General features: G+C 33.5%; 1 protein-coding gene across 1 annotated transcript in view; it reads right to left on the reverse strand.

Annotated features, from left to right (window-relative positions):
• MUC19 (mucin 19, oligomeric) overlaps positions 1-16,548 on the reverse strand; it is a 97,423-nt gene that overhangs the window by 60,811 nt on the left and 20,064 nt on the right. The window contains exons 22-29 of the mRNA XM_032646955.1: positions 15,843-15,999; positions 14,708-14,833; positions 12,927-13,068; positions 12,209-12,240; positions 11,639-11,668; positions 10,367-10,408; positions 9,825-9,857; positions 7,694-7,726 (exon numbers count right to left, since the gene is read on the reverse strand). Of these exons, the coding sequence (XP_032502846.1) occupies positions 7,694-7,726; positions 9,825-9,857; positions 10,367-10,408; positions 11,639-11,668; positions 12,209-12,240; positions 12,927-13,068; positions 14,708-14,833; positions 15,843-15,999 (595 nt within the window). The remainder of the gene's footprint in view (positions 1-7,693; positions 7,727-9,824; positions 9,858-10,366; positions 10,409-11,638; positions 11,669-12,208; positions 12,241-12,926; positions 13,069-14,707; positions 14,834-15,842; positions 16,000-16,548) is intronic.

Raw genomic sequence — 16,548 nt, forward strand, 5'->3', positions numbered from 1 at the left:
GAAGGAACAAGGGAAAAACACACCAGACCAAAAAAATGAAGAGGAAATAGGCAGTCTACCTGAAAAATAATTCAGAATAATGATAGTAAAGATGATCCAAAATCTTGGAAATTGAATGCAGAAAAAACAAGAAATGTTTAACAAGGACCTAGAAGAACTAAAGAGTAAACAAACAATGATGAACAACAAAATAAAGGAAAATAAAAATTCTCTAGAAGGAATCAATAGCAGAATAACAGAGGCAGAAGAACGGATAAATGACCTGGAAGATAAAATAGAGGAAATAACTATCCCAAAGCAAAATAAAGAAAAAAGAATGAAAAGAATGGAGGACAGTCTCAGAGACCTCTGGGATAACATTAAATGCACCAACATTCAAATTATAGGGGTCCCAGAAGAAGAAGAGAAAAATAAAGAGATGAGAAAATATTTGAAAAAATTATAGTTGAAAACTTCCTTAACATGGGAAAGGAAATAGTCAATCAAGTCCAGGAAGCACAGAGAGTCCCATACAGGATAAATCCAAGGAGAAACACATCAAGACACATATTAAACAAACTATCAAAAATTAAATACAAAGAAAAAATGTTAAAAGCAGCAAGGGAAAAGCAACAAATAACATACAAGGGAATCCCCATTAGGTTAACAGCTGATCTTTCAGCAGAATCTCTGCAAGCCAGAAGGGAGCAGCAGGACATATTTAAAGGGATGAAAGGGGAAAACCTACAACCAAGATTACTCTACTGAGCAAGGATCTCATTCAGATTTGACAGAGAAATTAAAAAGTTTACAGACAAGAAAAAGTTAAGAGAATTCAGCACCACCAAACCAACTTTACAAATGCTAAAGGAACTTCTCTAGGTAGGAAATACAAGAGAAAGAAAAAAACCTACAAAAACTAACCCAAAACAATTCAGAAAATGGTAACAGGAACATAAATATCGATAATTACCTTAAATGTAAATAGATTAACTGCTCCAACCAAAAAACATAGACTGGCTGAATGGATAAAAAAACAACACCCACATATATGCCGTCTACAAGAGACCCACTCAGACCTAGGGACACATATAGACTGAAGCTGAGGGGATGGAAAAACATATTCCATGCAAATGGAAATCACTAGAAAGCTGCAGTAGCAATTCTCATATCAGACAAAATAGACTTTAAAATAAAGTCTATTACAAGAGACAAAGAAGGACATATCTATTGATCAGGGATCAGTCCAAGAAGAAGATATAACAATTGTAAATATTTATGCACCCAACATAGGAGCACCTCAATACATAAGGCAAATGCTAACTACCATGAAAGGGGAAATCAACAGTAAAACATTCACAGTAGGGAACTTTAACACCCCACTTTCATCAATGGACAGCTCATCCAAATTGAAAATAAATAAGAAAACATAAGCTTTAAATGACACATTAGACAAGATGGACTTAATTGATATTTATAGGACATTCCATCCCAAAACAACAGTATACACTTTCTTCTCAACTGCTCATGGAACATTCTCCAGGATAGATCATAACTTGGGTCACAAATCAAGCCTTGGTAAATTTAAGAAAATTGAAATCGTATCAAGTATCTTTTCTGACCACAACACTATGAGACTAGATATCAATTACAGGAAAATAACTGTAAAAAATACAAATGTATGGAGGCTAAACAATATACTACTAAATAACTAAGAGATCACTGAAGAAATCAAAGAGGAAATCAAAAAATACCTAGAAATAAATGACAATGAAAACATGACGACACAAAACCTATTGGATACAGCAAAAGCAGTTCTAACAAGGGAAGTTTATAGCAATACAATCCTACCTCAAGAAACAAGAAAAATCTCAAATAAACAACCTAACCTTACACCTAAAGCAATTAAAGAAGAGCAACAACAACAAAAAAAAATTTAGCAGAAAGAAAGAAATCATAAAGATCATATGAGAAATAAATGAAAAAGAAATGAATGATATGATAGCAAAGATCAATAAAACTAAAAGCTGATTGTTTGAAAAGATAAACAAAATTGATAAACCATTAGCCAGACCCATCAAGAAAAAAAAAGAAGTCTCAAATCAACAGAATTAGAAATGAAAGAGGAGAAGTAACAACTGACACTGCAGAAATAAAAAGGATCATGAGACATTACTACAATCAACTATACGCCAATAAAATGGACAACCTGGAAGAAATGGACAAATTCTTAGAAAAGCACAACCTTCCAAGACTGAAACAGGAAGAAATAGAAAATATAAATAGACCAGTCACAAGAACTGAAATTTAAACTGTGATTAAAAATCTTCCAACAAACAAAAGCCCAACACCAGATGGCTTCACAGGCGAATTCTACCAAACATTTAGAGAAGAGCTAACATCTATCCTCCTCAAAGTCTTCCAGAATATAGCAGAGGGAGGAACACTCCCAAACTCATTCTACAAGGCCACAATCACCCTGATACCAAAATCAGACAAAGGTTTCACAAAAAAAAACTACGAGTCAATATCACTGATGAACATAGATGAAAAAATCCTCAACAAAATACTAGCAAACAGAATCCAACAGTATATTAAAAGGATCATACACCATGATCGAGTGGGGTTTATACCAGGAATGCAAGGATTCTTCAATATATGCAAATCAATCAATGTGATACATCATATTAACAAATTGGAGGATAAAAACCATATGATCATCTCAATAGATGCAGAAAAAGCTTTCGACAAAATTCAACACCCATTTAGGATAAAAAAAATCCTACAGAAAGTAGGCAAAGAGTGAACTTACCTCAACATAATAAAGGTCATATATGACAAACCCACAGCCTACATCATTCTCAATGGTGAAAAACTGAAAACTTTTCCTCTAAGATCAGGAACAAGACAAGGTTGTCCACTCTCACCATTATTGTTCAACATATTTTGGGAAGTTTTAGGCACAGCAATCAGAGAAGAAAAAGAAATAAAAGAAATCCAAATCAGAAAAGAAGAAATAACACTGTCACTATTTGCAGATGATGTGATACTATACATAGAGAATCCTAAAGATGCTAGCAGAAAACAACCAGAGCTAATCAATGAATTTGGTAAAGTAGCAGGATACAAAATTAATGCACAGAAATCTCTTGCATTCCTATACACTAACAAAGAAAAATCTGATAGTGAAATTAAGGAAACACTCCCATTTACCATTGCAACAAAATAATAAAATACCTAGGAAAAAACGTACCTAAGGAGAGAAAACATCTATGTGCAGAAAACTATAAGACAGTGATGAAAGAAATTAAAGACAATGCAAACAGATAGAGAGATATACCATGTTCTTGGATTGAAAGAATCAATATTCTGAAAAAGACTATAAAACCCAAAGCAATGTACAGATTCAATGCAATGCCTATCAAACTACCAGTGACATTTTTCACAGAACTAGAACAAAAAATTTCACTATTTGTATGGAAACACAAAAGACCCTGAATAGCCAAAGCAATTTTGAATAAGAAAAACAAAGCTGGATGAATCAGGTTTCCTGACTTTAGACTATACTACAAAGCTACAGTAATCAAGACAGTATGGTACTGGCACAAAAACAGAAATAAAGATAAATGGAACAGAATAGAAAGCCCAGAGCTAAACCAACGCCCATATGGTCACCTTATCTTTGATAAAGGAGGCAAGAATATACAATGGAGAAAAGACAGCCTCTTCAATAAGTGGTGCTGGGAGAACTGGACAGCTACATGTAAAAGAGTGAAATTAGAACATTTCCTAACACCATACACAAAATTAAACTCAAAATGGATTAAAGACATAAATAAGGCAAGATACTATAAAATTCTTAGAGGAAACCACAGGCAGTACACTTTCTGACATCAATTGCAGCAAGATCGTTTTTGACCCACCTCCTAGAGAAACGGAAATAAAAACAATAATAAACAAATGGGACCTAATGAAACTTAATAGCTTTTGCACAGCAAAGGAAACCATAAAAAAGACAAAAAGACAACCTTCAGAATGGGAGAAATATTTGCAAATGAAGCAACTGACAAAGGATTAATCTCCAAAATATACAAGGAGCTCATTCAGCTCAATATCAAAAAAAAAAAAAAAACGAACAACCCAATCCAAAAATGGACAGAAGACTTAATAGACATTTCTCCAAAGAAGATACACAGATTGGCAACAAATACATGAAAGGATGCTCAACATCACTAGTCATTAGAGAAATGCAAATCAAAACTATAATGAGATATCACCTCACACTGGTCATAATGGCCACCATCAAAAACTCTACAAACAATAAATGCTGGAGAGGGTGTGGAGAAATGGGAACCCTCTTGCACTGTTGGTGGGAATGTAAATTGATACAGCCACTATGGAGAACAGTATGGAGGTTGCTTAGAAAGCTAAAAATAGAACTACATATGACCCAGCATTCCCACTACTGGGCATATATCCTGAGAAAGCCATAATTCAAAAAGAGTCATGTACCACAATGTTCATTGCAACACTAGTTACAATAGCCAGGACACGGAAGCAACTTAAGTGTCTATCAACAGATGAATGGATAAAGATGATGAGGCACATATATACAATGGAATATTACTCAGCCATAAAAAGAAATGAAATTGAGTTATTTGTATTGAGGTGGATGTACCTAGGGTCTGTCATACAGAGTGAAGTAAGTCAGAAAGAAAAAAACAAATACCATATGCTAACACAATATATGGAATAAAAAAAAAAAGGTTCTGATGAACCTAGGGGCAGGGCAGGAATAAAGACTCAGACATAGAGAATAAACTTGAGGACATAGGGAGAGGGAAGGTTAAGCTGGAAAGAAGTAAGAGAGTAGCAGTGACATATATATACTACCAGATGCAAAATATATAGCTAGTGGGAAGCAGCCACATAGAACAGGGAGATCAGCTCGGTTCTTTGTGACCACTTAGTGCGGTGGGAGGAAGATGCAAGAGGGAGGGGCTATGGGGATATATGTATACATATAGCTGATTCACTTTGTTATGCAGCAGAAAGTAACACGACATTGTAAAGCAATTATACTCCAATAATGATGTTTAAAAAATAAATTAAATAAAATAGAATTTATGGTTATGCAGTTAATTGAACAAAGATAACCAAGTGGTATTATCTGAGCCCCCAAGTTACAGATTTTTGATGAAACTAAATCAATGATTATTTGAATAATTTCTAAGTTCCTACCTGTTATGTATGATATGGGCATATTCTCAGAAAAGATGTTGTGGAATAGTCGATGAGGAGCTAAACATTAAATCACTAATAATTATTTTAGAATTGAAATTTAATTAATATACAAAATTTTATGTGCCTCAGTTCATCTGGGAAATAAGCAATTACTAATTTATTCCAGTATCAATATAAAGCTACATCTACATTATCCAAAAATTCTGGAAAGTTACTAATGATTCTATAACTTGATAATCAATGTTTTCTCTATATTAGGATTATTTGACTAAATCTACTTAAAATTTATTTGATTTGTGGCACATTTACAGAATTTTAACATGAAAAAAATAAACTTCTAAAAACTACATTTTTCTCCTGATTTCAGATTAACGTTGGGGCAAGCCTTAATGATTCACATCTCTGAAATTATAATTTCTGATTTTATAATTTCTTGCTTTCACAAATAAAAAGGAAAAGACAACTCTTTTTTCTCTCTACATCATACCAGAAAATCCCTTTTTCTTCTGATATTTGTAATGCTGGAAAAAATATTTGAGCTCTTTTTATCTCCTCCCCTGTAAAATATGAGGGCACCTGTGTTGTGGAGGATTGTGGAATCAGGGGATTGTTGAGATTTAATGAGAAATTGAAGAAAAAGTTCTTGATATAATGACTAAAATATAGTAATCACTCATTAACAGTTATTATTTGCTATATATTGTAATACAGTACTAAGATGATGTTTTAGTAAAATAATATTATACTAATAGCATGAAATGTCTGCTGGAATTTCAGTGAAATTAAATAAAACATTAGGATTTGGTGAGGTTAAGCATTAAAAGTCATAAATAATACCAAATGAATTCAGGAAAACATCACCTAACTAATCTTCCCTATAATTAAACTCTACATTAGATTTATAATTTTTTTAAATGCTATGGTGGAAGCAATTGATAAGATTTTTGTAGTGTTTTAAGGTTAATTTTACATGTAAAACCTTATCAGTGGCTAATGATGAAGTAACGAAAGCTCTAGGTAATCTACTCATGGCCTTCTGTTTTATGTGAAAAGTTTGCTTGCTACAATACAGAATGTTGACAAAATTAAATTGCCAGAATATTATGTTCAAAACTGAATGCTTGGGGAAGAAAAGGCAATAAAAGAAAATATATGTATAAACTGGAAAAAAATCAAACCAGTCTTCTTAGTTCTGATTGCCTACTTTTAATGCAAGATGCAGATATCAGCATCACATTGAAATAGTTATCCAAATTGCTTATGACTCATGCATGACTACACAATTCATCAAATCAACAGTCAAGAATACATTAAATGGCCTCAAGATTCAAAAGTTTTAGTAGCTGAGTGAATGATTTTATTTTAACTGAAAGAGACCTATATAACTGAACCAAATTACTTATCTTAGACACAGAACAAGGCTGAGAATTAGGAATTCAGTCCATTGTTTATGGCTGAGATAATACATAGATAGAATATCATTATGCAGTGTATATTAAACAACTACTGGGATGAAATTGTTACTAAGCCTTCAGAAATAAATTTACAATTATAGAATAAAGAAAAATATTTCTGAAACGTGTCAGTTCTTCTAAAATTACATTGAAAGAGCCAGACCTGCTAATGATATTCAACATAAGAGAAAGTTTGATAGAAATTAAAAATGTCAGTTGGGCATTTTAGTGATATTCCACACTATGATGGTGATAAAATTACATGTTTGCCCTTTGAATATAAGCAACATGTATTAAGTACCAAATAAATCAGACAACACTAAAAATTACAAAAGTACCACAAATTAGTCATAATTCTATATCATGATATAAAATCATAATCAAAAAGTAGTCTTGATTTTACACTATCTCTTTGTATTCTAGAGAAAAAATATTAGCTCCAATGAATGAAATGTATGAACTATAAGATTCATCAGTATAAATAATATCTAATCAATAGTATAATCTTCACTAGAAATTCTGTGCCAAAAGAAAAAACCTGAATTAAAATTTGGGACAGGGAAAAGAAGAATCATCCATTAATTCTACAAATATTTATTGAATACTAACTATTATATAGCTTGGGACTAAGTGCAATTGGGAATACAAGGATGGCAAACCATTATCTGTGACTTCAAAGATGTTACCTAGACTTCTTGTGCTGATCATTTTGCAATATATATAAATATCAAATCATTATGTTGAACACCTGAAACTAATAAAATGTTAACATGCCAATTATACCTCAATAAAATTTTATGTTTTAAAATATATATGTATATACAGAGACAGACAGATTGGAGAAAGTAATAAATAAGAGGAGAAAGAAAAATAATGTTAATTGAGGGGAATAAAAAGGTATTAAGTATAGGAGAGTGGGTCTGTTGATTCTAATATGTAAAACACAATTTTAATATATGTAAAAGCCTATATTTGTCAGTTTATAGGCTTGTTGATTCACCTATGGATGATTTCACTGCTTGATGTAGTAATCTCTGGAATGGAAGCTGCTGAATTGGAGAACATAATGGAAAAAAATGTTTCATGTGGAAGGAAAATTGTGTTACTGATAACATCTATGGCAATATATAAGATGGATTACCTTGAAATTAATGTTTCAGAGAAATTTGATTAAATAGTACATAGATGTCCAAATATAAAATTAAAGTTTAAAATCTATAGACCACAAGTAAAAGTCAAAGACTCTTATCAGTTTGTATAACATTTTTTTCCAAAGTTTTCTTCTAAAATGTTAAAAATAAACAAAACAAAAACAGAAAACAAAATCTTCCCTGAGTTTATTTTTGTGTATGGTGTTAGGGAGTGTTTTAATTTCATTCTTTTACATGTAGCTGTTCAGTTTTCCCAGCACCACTTATTGAAGAGGCTGTCTTTTCTCCATTGTATATTCTTGACTCCTTTATCAAAGATAAGGTGACCATATGTGCATGGGTTTATCTCTGGGCTTTCTATCCTGTTCCATTGATCTATATTTCTGTTTTTGTGCCAGTACCATACTGTCTTGATTACTGTAGCTTTGTAGTATAGTCTGAAGTCCAGGAGCCTGATTCATCCAGCTTTGTTTTTCTTACTCAAGATTGCTTTGACTATTCAGGGTCTTTTTTGTTTCCATACAAATTGTGAAATTTTTTGTTCCAGTTCTGTGAAACATGCTCAAAATGGATTAAAGACCTAAATGTAAGGTCAGACACTATCAAACTCTTAGAGGAAAACATAGGCAAAACACTCTATGACATAAATCACAGCAAGATTCTTTTTGACCCACATCTTAGAGAAATGGAAATAAAAACAAAATAAACAAATGGGACCTAATGAAACTTAAAAGTTTTGCACAGCAAAGGAAACCATAAACAAGACCAAAAGACAACTCTCAGAATGGGAGAAAATATTTGCAAATGAAGCAACTGACAAAGGATTAGTCTCCAAAATATACAAGCAGCTCATGAAGCTCAATATCAAAAAACAAACAACCCCATTCAAAAATGGGCAGAAGACCTAAATAGACATTTCTCCAAAGAAGATATACAGACTGCCAACAAACACATGAAAGGATGCTCAAAGTCACTAATCATTAGAGAAATGCAAATCAAAACTACAATGAGGTATCACCTCACACTGGTCAGAATGGTCATCATCAAAAAATCTACAAACAATAAATGCTGGAGAGGGTGTGGAGAGAAGGGAACCCTCTTGCACTGTTGGTGGGAATGTTAATTGATACAGCCACTATGGAGAACAGTATGGAGGTTGCTTAGAAAGCTAAAAATAGAACTACATATGACCCAGCATTCCCACTACTGGGCATATATCCTGAGAAAACCATAATTCAAAAAGGGTCATGTACCACAATGTTCATTGCAGCTCTATTTACAATAGCCAAGACATGGAAGCAACTGAAGTGTCCATCAACAGATGAATGAATAAAGAAGATGTGGCACATATATACAATGGAATATTACTCAGCCATAAAAAGAAATGAAATTGAGTTATTGGTAGTGAGGTGGATGGACCTTGTGTCTGTCATACAGAGTGAAGTAACTCAGAAAGGAAAAACAAATACCGTATGCTAACACATATATATGAAATAAAAAAAAAAAGAAAAAAAAAGGTCATGAAGAACCTAGGGGCAAGATGGGAATAAAAACGCAGGCCTACTAGAGAATGGAATTGAGGATACGGGGAGGGGGGAGGGTAAGCTGGGACAAAGTGAGAGAGTGGCATGGACATATATACACTACCAAATGTAAAACTTATAGCTAGTGGAAAGCAGCCACATAACACAGGGAGATCAGCTCTGTGCTTTGTGACCACCTAGAGGGGTGGGATAGGGAGGGTGGGAGGGAGGGAGGGAGACACAAGAGGGAATAGATATGGGGATATATGTATATGTATAACTGATTCACTTTGTTATGAAGTAGAAACTAACACACCATTGTAAGGCAATAATACTCCAATAAAGACGTTAAAAAAAAAACAAAAATCTTCCCTGAAAAGTGTAACTGCAAAGGTATAATACTGAAAAAGGAAGTTTTGGAATTTTTTTTAATGATTAAGTTGATTAAGTTGTGGTTGATGATTATGGCTTGCCTGTGCCTGAGCTACTGGTCACCAGTGTAATTGCTGTACAAAGGAGAAGACAAATATTTGGAAATGTATGTTAAAATGGTGTTGAAAGGCAAGATTACAAAGTATTTATTTAGATATGGGTTAGATATCTCTATAATTCAAATAAATAATGAAATGTCAGTTAAATTCATTTACCAGAAGCACTCCTGTACTTCTCTGATCACTGCTTTAATTACAAATGATTCAATTAAAGTTAAAATTCCTTGGTGTCAGTTGAAAAGAAAATATAAATTATTTTCAAAGAATTTAGCATAGAATTTTCTTCTGTAGCCACTTTCTTCCAAATTAGTAATATGTAGAATGTTATTTTTAGGACACATGATCTCTGAATAGGGAAAAGGTTCTTCACCAAAATCACAGTTGGGATGTAGACCCTGCCATTTGTCATTTAGAAAATAAATAAATAGAGAATGACAAATTTGAGAAAAGGGCCAAATGCCTGAGTTGCAAATTCACTTTGATGCTTATTTAGAAGCTAAAAAGCAAATAAGCATTTTTTTTACCTGCTTCAGCGCTTAGTATGGAGGTAGCTGTTGTAGTAGAAACTGTTTAGGGAAGAAAATATTTATGAAAATAAATTACTTAAATAATTTTGCTGGAAAATTTAGTTCAAGAAACCAGTTGCCATAAACTTAATAAAAGTTTCTGAAGTTGTATGCAGAGGTTAATTAACAAAACAATCTTTCATTAAATCAATATGAATACCACTGTATACTTACTGTATGCCCAACAAAGATAACTATTTTCTGTTATTACCACTTAACCAAAATCTCACAGGAACTTTATAAGACAGGGCCAAGACAAACCCTGACATGTGATACCTTAGCTTTAGGAAAGTAACCAATGATAACTAAAATAAATAACACTTCACTGATGACCACATACTAACTACATTACCAAAACCTAAGGTTTCCAATTTACTATACTATCTCTTAATTGACACCACCTCCAAATAATGATCAACAGGAAATAAATTCTATCCCTGAATCATACAAGACAGGAATGTGTAAGTGTACTGTAGCAACTCTAAGTACACTTATATCACCAATGTATTATAAGTTCCAAACCCAAAGGTAAACTGCATTTTGCCCAATACTCTCTTGAATGGACATAACTGAAATACTTGCAACAAATTATAGCTTGCAACAAATACATGAGTTAAGAAAAATAAATTAACTTTTATTTCTATGTTTTCAAGTCATCTCCCAGTATAATCATGATTTCAAAATATTTACTTCACAGGAGATCACATTTACTTCTTTTTCATTCCACTTGTTCCAATTATCATCTAAAAATATCAAGCTTTGGATGATTATATTTAACTAATAAGCATACAATACCTATTGTACGTTCTAATCATATTTCTAACTTGAATCACAGGAGTATAATATTTTGACATATTTTCTAGTAACTGTTAATTTTATGTGTTTGTTTTCTTTGAGGTACGCGGGCCTCTCATTGTTGTGGCCTCTCCCGTTGCGGAGCACAGGCTCCGAACGCGCAGGCTCAGCAGCCACAGCTCACGGGCCCAGCTGCTCTGCGGCATGTGGGATCTTCCCGGACTGGGGCACGAACCTGTGTCCCCTGCATCGGCAGGCGGACTCTCAACCACTATACCACCAGGGAAGCCCAGTAACTGTTAATTTTAATTTGAAATTTTATATCAGCATATTTACCAGCATATCTTTTGCTGGCACAGATTCATGTGAAACTATAAATGATTATCCATAAAAAGACATCAGAAATACACATTTAAACCATAATGATGATTTTACCTGTAAATGTTGAATTTGTAGGAGCAGTTTCTGAAATAATCATAAATTACTATTATTGACAGGAATGAAAAATTGTGAAAAAAAATCTAAAACTCAAGTTGCCTATGAGTTATCTGGCCTTTTTTATTTCACTTCTTGCAATTTCGAATGCAAAACAGGAGTCGTTTATATATTATTTGGAAGCTTATTAAAATTTCTTTTTAAGATATATGTTGCATATGAGTAATCCTTCAAGTATTGAATTCTATCTATATAATCCTCACCTTCCACTCCATCCCTTTATTAAATTATTTTAGTTGATGTCTCACTCCCTTAATTCCCAGAACCTACAGACAGGCAGGAGTGTGGCAGGAGAATTGCCCCATCTACCAGTGGTTCGAAGTGCCTTGACAGCATTGGTTTTGAACTGACCCAATATGAACAAATACCCTGAAACGGAATAGTCTCAATCCACTGAGGAGCAGTCTAAAGCATTAAGTACTTACTCCTCTGCTGTTGATGATATGAAAAGATTCCAAACCCTTTACCTCATCTTTCCTAAATTGATTACAGTAAAACATAGTGACTCACCACTGCACTCCAACTCTCCTGCGATGCAATAGCTGAAAGTTAAATTATAAACAAAAAATAAACAATCAAAATAAAAAACAAGAATTAGGTTGAAATTTTTAGCTCCTAATTACATACATCTCCCAAATTTAAAATAACAAATTGTCTAACCGTGAAAATCAAAACAGAACCAAATAAGAGAACAGTAAATAACTGTTTCCCCAAGAGCATGCTGTGGATTCAAACTGGTTTTTTGTTTTTTTGTATTTTTCATGTACTGTTTCCTAATCTTTTCACTGAGGAGTTCTTGGGACCTAAAGGAATTTTTGGAGTCAAGCTGTAAAGTTAGTTCTTAGATTTTAAGTTTCAAACATGACTTTTTTTTGATGGCCATGCCGCTCTAGTACAGACCTCCCTTCTTTACTTCCATGTCACTGTCTGAAAGCCTATAAACATGATCTTACATTTATGGAATGAAAACTTTCTTTTTACCCAAAAGTACATAGTGACATTTTCTGTTCTGTCTTATGCACTAAGTATAAGATTTAACAAACCATTTGTTGATATGTGGATTTACTGAAAACACAAAATAACCAACATAAGTAATATAAAACTGAACCTAAAGCTGACCTTCCCATTTAGAAATAACAGTTAAAAAATATATTCACTGATTTTTTTCTTAATTGTTTTCTAAATAAAAATGGAAGAAACAGAAATACTGGACAGTTAGAGAATTTACCATATTCTCCCACAGTTATCTTGGATCACTCCACCAGCAGGTATGATGTCATTATAGAAGCAGCTGCACTCAGACAAACTGACGCATTTCATGGTGTTCTCATCCAGGAAGGGAGCACTGTCTGGGCACTTAGCATAACAGCCTGTGTGTAAAAATGACCCGCAGTTCATCTCTATTTGCTGAAACTACATTGTACCTTTGTAAACTTACTTCAATGGTTCCATGAACTGAAGTAGATAATAGCAAAACAACAGCATACTCTTAGTGAAAAATATATAAAATTGAAACGGCCACTATGGAGAACAGTATGGAAGTTCCTTAAAAAACTAAGAATAGAACTACCATACGACCCAGCAATCCCACTACTGGGCATATACCCTGAGAAAACCATAATTCAAAAAGAGTCATGTACCACAAAGTTCATTGCAGCTCTATTTACAATAGCCAGGACATGGAAGCAACCTAAGTATCCATTGACTGATGAATGGATAGAGAAGAGTGGCACATATATATAATGGAATATTACTCAGCCATATAAAGAAATGAAATTGAGTTATTTTTAGTGAGGTGGATGGACATAGAGTCTGTCATACAGTGAAGTAAGTCAGAAAGAGAAAAACAAATACCATAAGCTAACACATATATATGGAATCTAAAGAAAAAAAATGGTTCTGAAGAACCTAGGGGCAGGACAGGAACAAAGACGCAGATGGAGAGAATGGACTTGAGGACACGTGGAGGGTGAAGGGTAAGCTGGGACAAAGTGAGAGAGTGTCATGGACATATATACAGTACCAGTTGTAACACAGATAGCTAGTGGGAAGCAGCTGCATAGCACAGGGAGATAAGCAAGGTGCTATGTGACCACCTATAGGGGTGGGATAGGGAGGATGGGAGGGAGACACAAGAGGGAGGAGATATGGGGGTATATGTATATGTAGAGCTGATTCACTTTGTTATACAGCAGAAACTAACACACCATTGTAAAGCAATTATATTCCAATAAAGATGTTAAATAAATAAATAAAGATGTTTTGTTAAGAAAAAAGAATTGAACAGGATTCAGACCTTCTTGCAATGAATATAAACCTGAGAATTTAGAAAGTTTGGCTGATTTAATTTTTTTCTAATATGTTTCCTAAAATATTTTAAATGATTTACTACTTTAATGATAGCCACGCTGTTGAACATAATGCAAGACTTGGATAGATATGGGTCTTGAAATGTGAATGCCAATTCTAAATATCTACTTTCACAAGGGTAGACGAAGATAACAGAAATCATAATAAAATGAGCTGAAAATATCCTAAAGCCTGGGATTTAACACAGATGTGACTTTTGGAAAGTTTCTGTATCATCTTGTTTTCTTGTCACTTCATTCTTTTTCTCTAAGATATGTAATGCTAGGAATAAGGTAATTTTTAACTGTGAGATATAGTTAATTGGCCTCCATTCAAGTGAGATTATATTATATGTTGCATTCTGAAACTACATTCTCAACAAACTACCTTGTCTAATGAAATGTATAAAGATTGCCAATGCGATCAGATCACTATGTTCTCCCTATCTCTCTCTCTCTCTCTCTCTCCTGTTAAATAGATAATTTATGTCTAGACAAAATATTTCTAATGTAGAAATATTAATATCATAATAAAGATAAACAACTATTCATTAAATTACAAAATGTAAGATACTGAATTGTCAGTATCCTAAAATATTTTCGTTTTAAGGTATCAGTATAATTTGCACTTCTTCATGGAAATTATTAAAATATGTCTTACCTTCTAAAACTGCAGAAAACTTCTGGCCAATTACTCTATCTTTGCATGTTTTTGCAGTCAATGTACCACAAGGTTCATAATGCCAGCTGCATTCCCCAGGTGCATTATAATAATCACAGTAGACAGCTATGATTGAATTATATCAAATTACTTGCATTCATTACATGACAATTTTCACCTTTCATTTTCCAAAGCATTTTTATAAGAGTTTTTGAATGAAACTAACAATAAACAGAACTAAAGTATATCATTCTGTCTTATCAAGTCCCTTTGGCTTTATCTAAATTGCCATATGAGCAAAAACAGCTTACAAAAAAGGAGGGAAATCATATAGAATCAAAATAGCACTTTTCTTTGACATCTCACAATAAGATTGGTTTGAGGTGGAAGAGTAAATATTAATTTTCCCATTTTTTAGCTATTTTAGGTCATAGTCTATATTCATGGTTTTAATGTCTAAGCTTAAATGAGAAAAATAAATCTCCAGGGAAATTAAGCTTCTTTAATATGTAAATAACAGTTCCCAAATGAGGCAACTAAAGATTTCAATATAATATATAAAGCTGTACATAATAAACTAAATAGAATGAGGATTCAATTTCAACATTTCTCATTTGGCACATTTTCTCTTATCATACCGTCCTTTGGAAGGAAATGTGTTGACTAATTTCTACTAAAGTTACCACATTCCACACATAACAAAATTCAGTTTATATTCATTTAACAGTTTATCTTGACTAGAACTCTGTAGAACTTTTCAAGATGATGTGTGAGGACTTCACCCAAAAGTGATATATGAGGTAAATATTTAAGAATATATAACTATACCAAGATAGGTAAACAGTTCTTTGTTCATTTAAGTATGAATAAGAAATATTTTCCATCAATATTCAACTTTCCCCTGTGAACAGAAGAACTTTTGAAACTAAAAAAGTTGAATTTGATGTACTGTGCCAGGTGCTATACCTTTTTAAATAGGTATTTTTTTTCCAATCATAAACAAACATTAACATGTGTTTAAACCTGTCTATGCCCAAGAATATGTGTTTTATAGAAAATATGAGGAGAAGAATGGTTGTCTAACAAAACAATTCTGTCTGATTATGTTTTAAAGAACAACAACATATGGACTTACGACAGAGATCTGGTTTCCTCCATGTAACACAGACTCCAACCGCACTGCATGCTTCTGCGTACATCGCCACAGCTGTGCAGAATCCCAGGTACTTCCCCTCCATGTCACATGCACAAGCTTCTTCAACACATGCATCATAGTACGTACTGGGGTCCACCTAGGAAGACCATGTTAAAGCAAAAATAGAAATGAGATTTTCTTTTCTGATAAACAAGGAAAATAAGAAAACAATGAACAGACTGGGGAAACAATATAACCACACCTGAAAGAGTTAAGCAATCTTGGTTATTCTTTAGCTGTTACTACTAACAAACACTTGTAGCCTTGTCCTTCACAAGGCTAGTTACTCTCTGACTCCATATGAACTACCCTTTGCACCTGGCATTTCTTCTCCCCTGCACTCCCTTGTAGCACTATTCATTTCAGAAAGAAGGTCACAGGCAATAACTTCAGGGACACCAGACCGGGTTGCTGAGCCACCTGACACCAGCTTTGGCCATGAATTTGCAGAAAAAAAGACATGCAAGACCTTAATTACTTTCAGCCTTATCACCTACCCCAGACCATGAGCCCCAGGCTATATAATCTTTCCCTGTTCCCCAGGGAAGGGGAGCACAGTTCTTGAGGCACTAGCCTGCTGTGTTTTCCCCTTTGCCAGGCAAAGATTAAAGCCTTTTTTCTCATTGCTCCAAAACTCTGTCTCTGT

The sequence above is a fragment of the Phocoena sinus genome, chromosome 10, assembly GCF_008692025.1.
Source record: "Phocoena sinus isolate mPhoSin1 chromosome 10, mPhoSin1.pri, whole genome shotgun sequence".
Taxonomy (NCBI): domain Eukaryota; kingdom Metazoa; phylum Chordata; class Mammalia; order Artiodactyla; family Phocoenidae; genus Phocoena; species Phocoena sinus.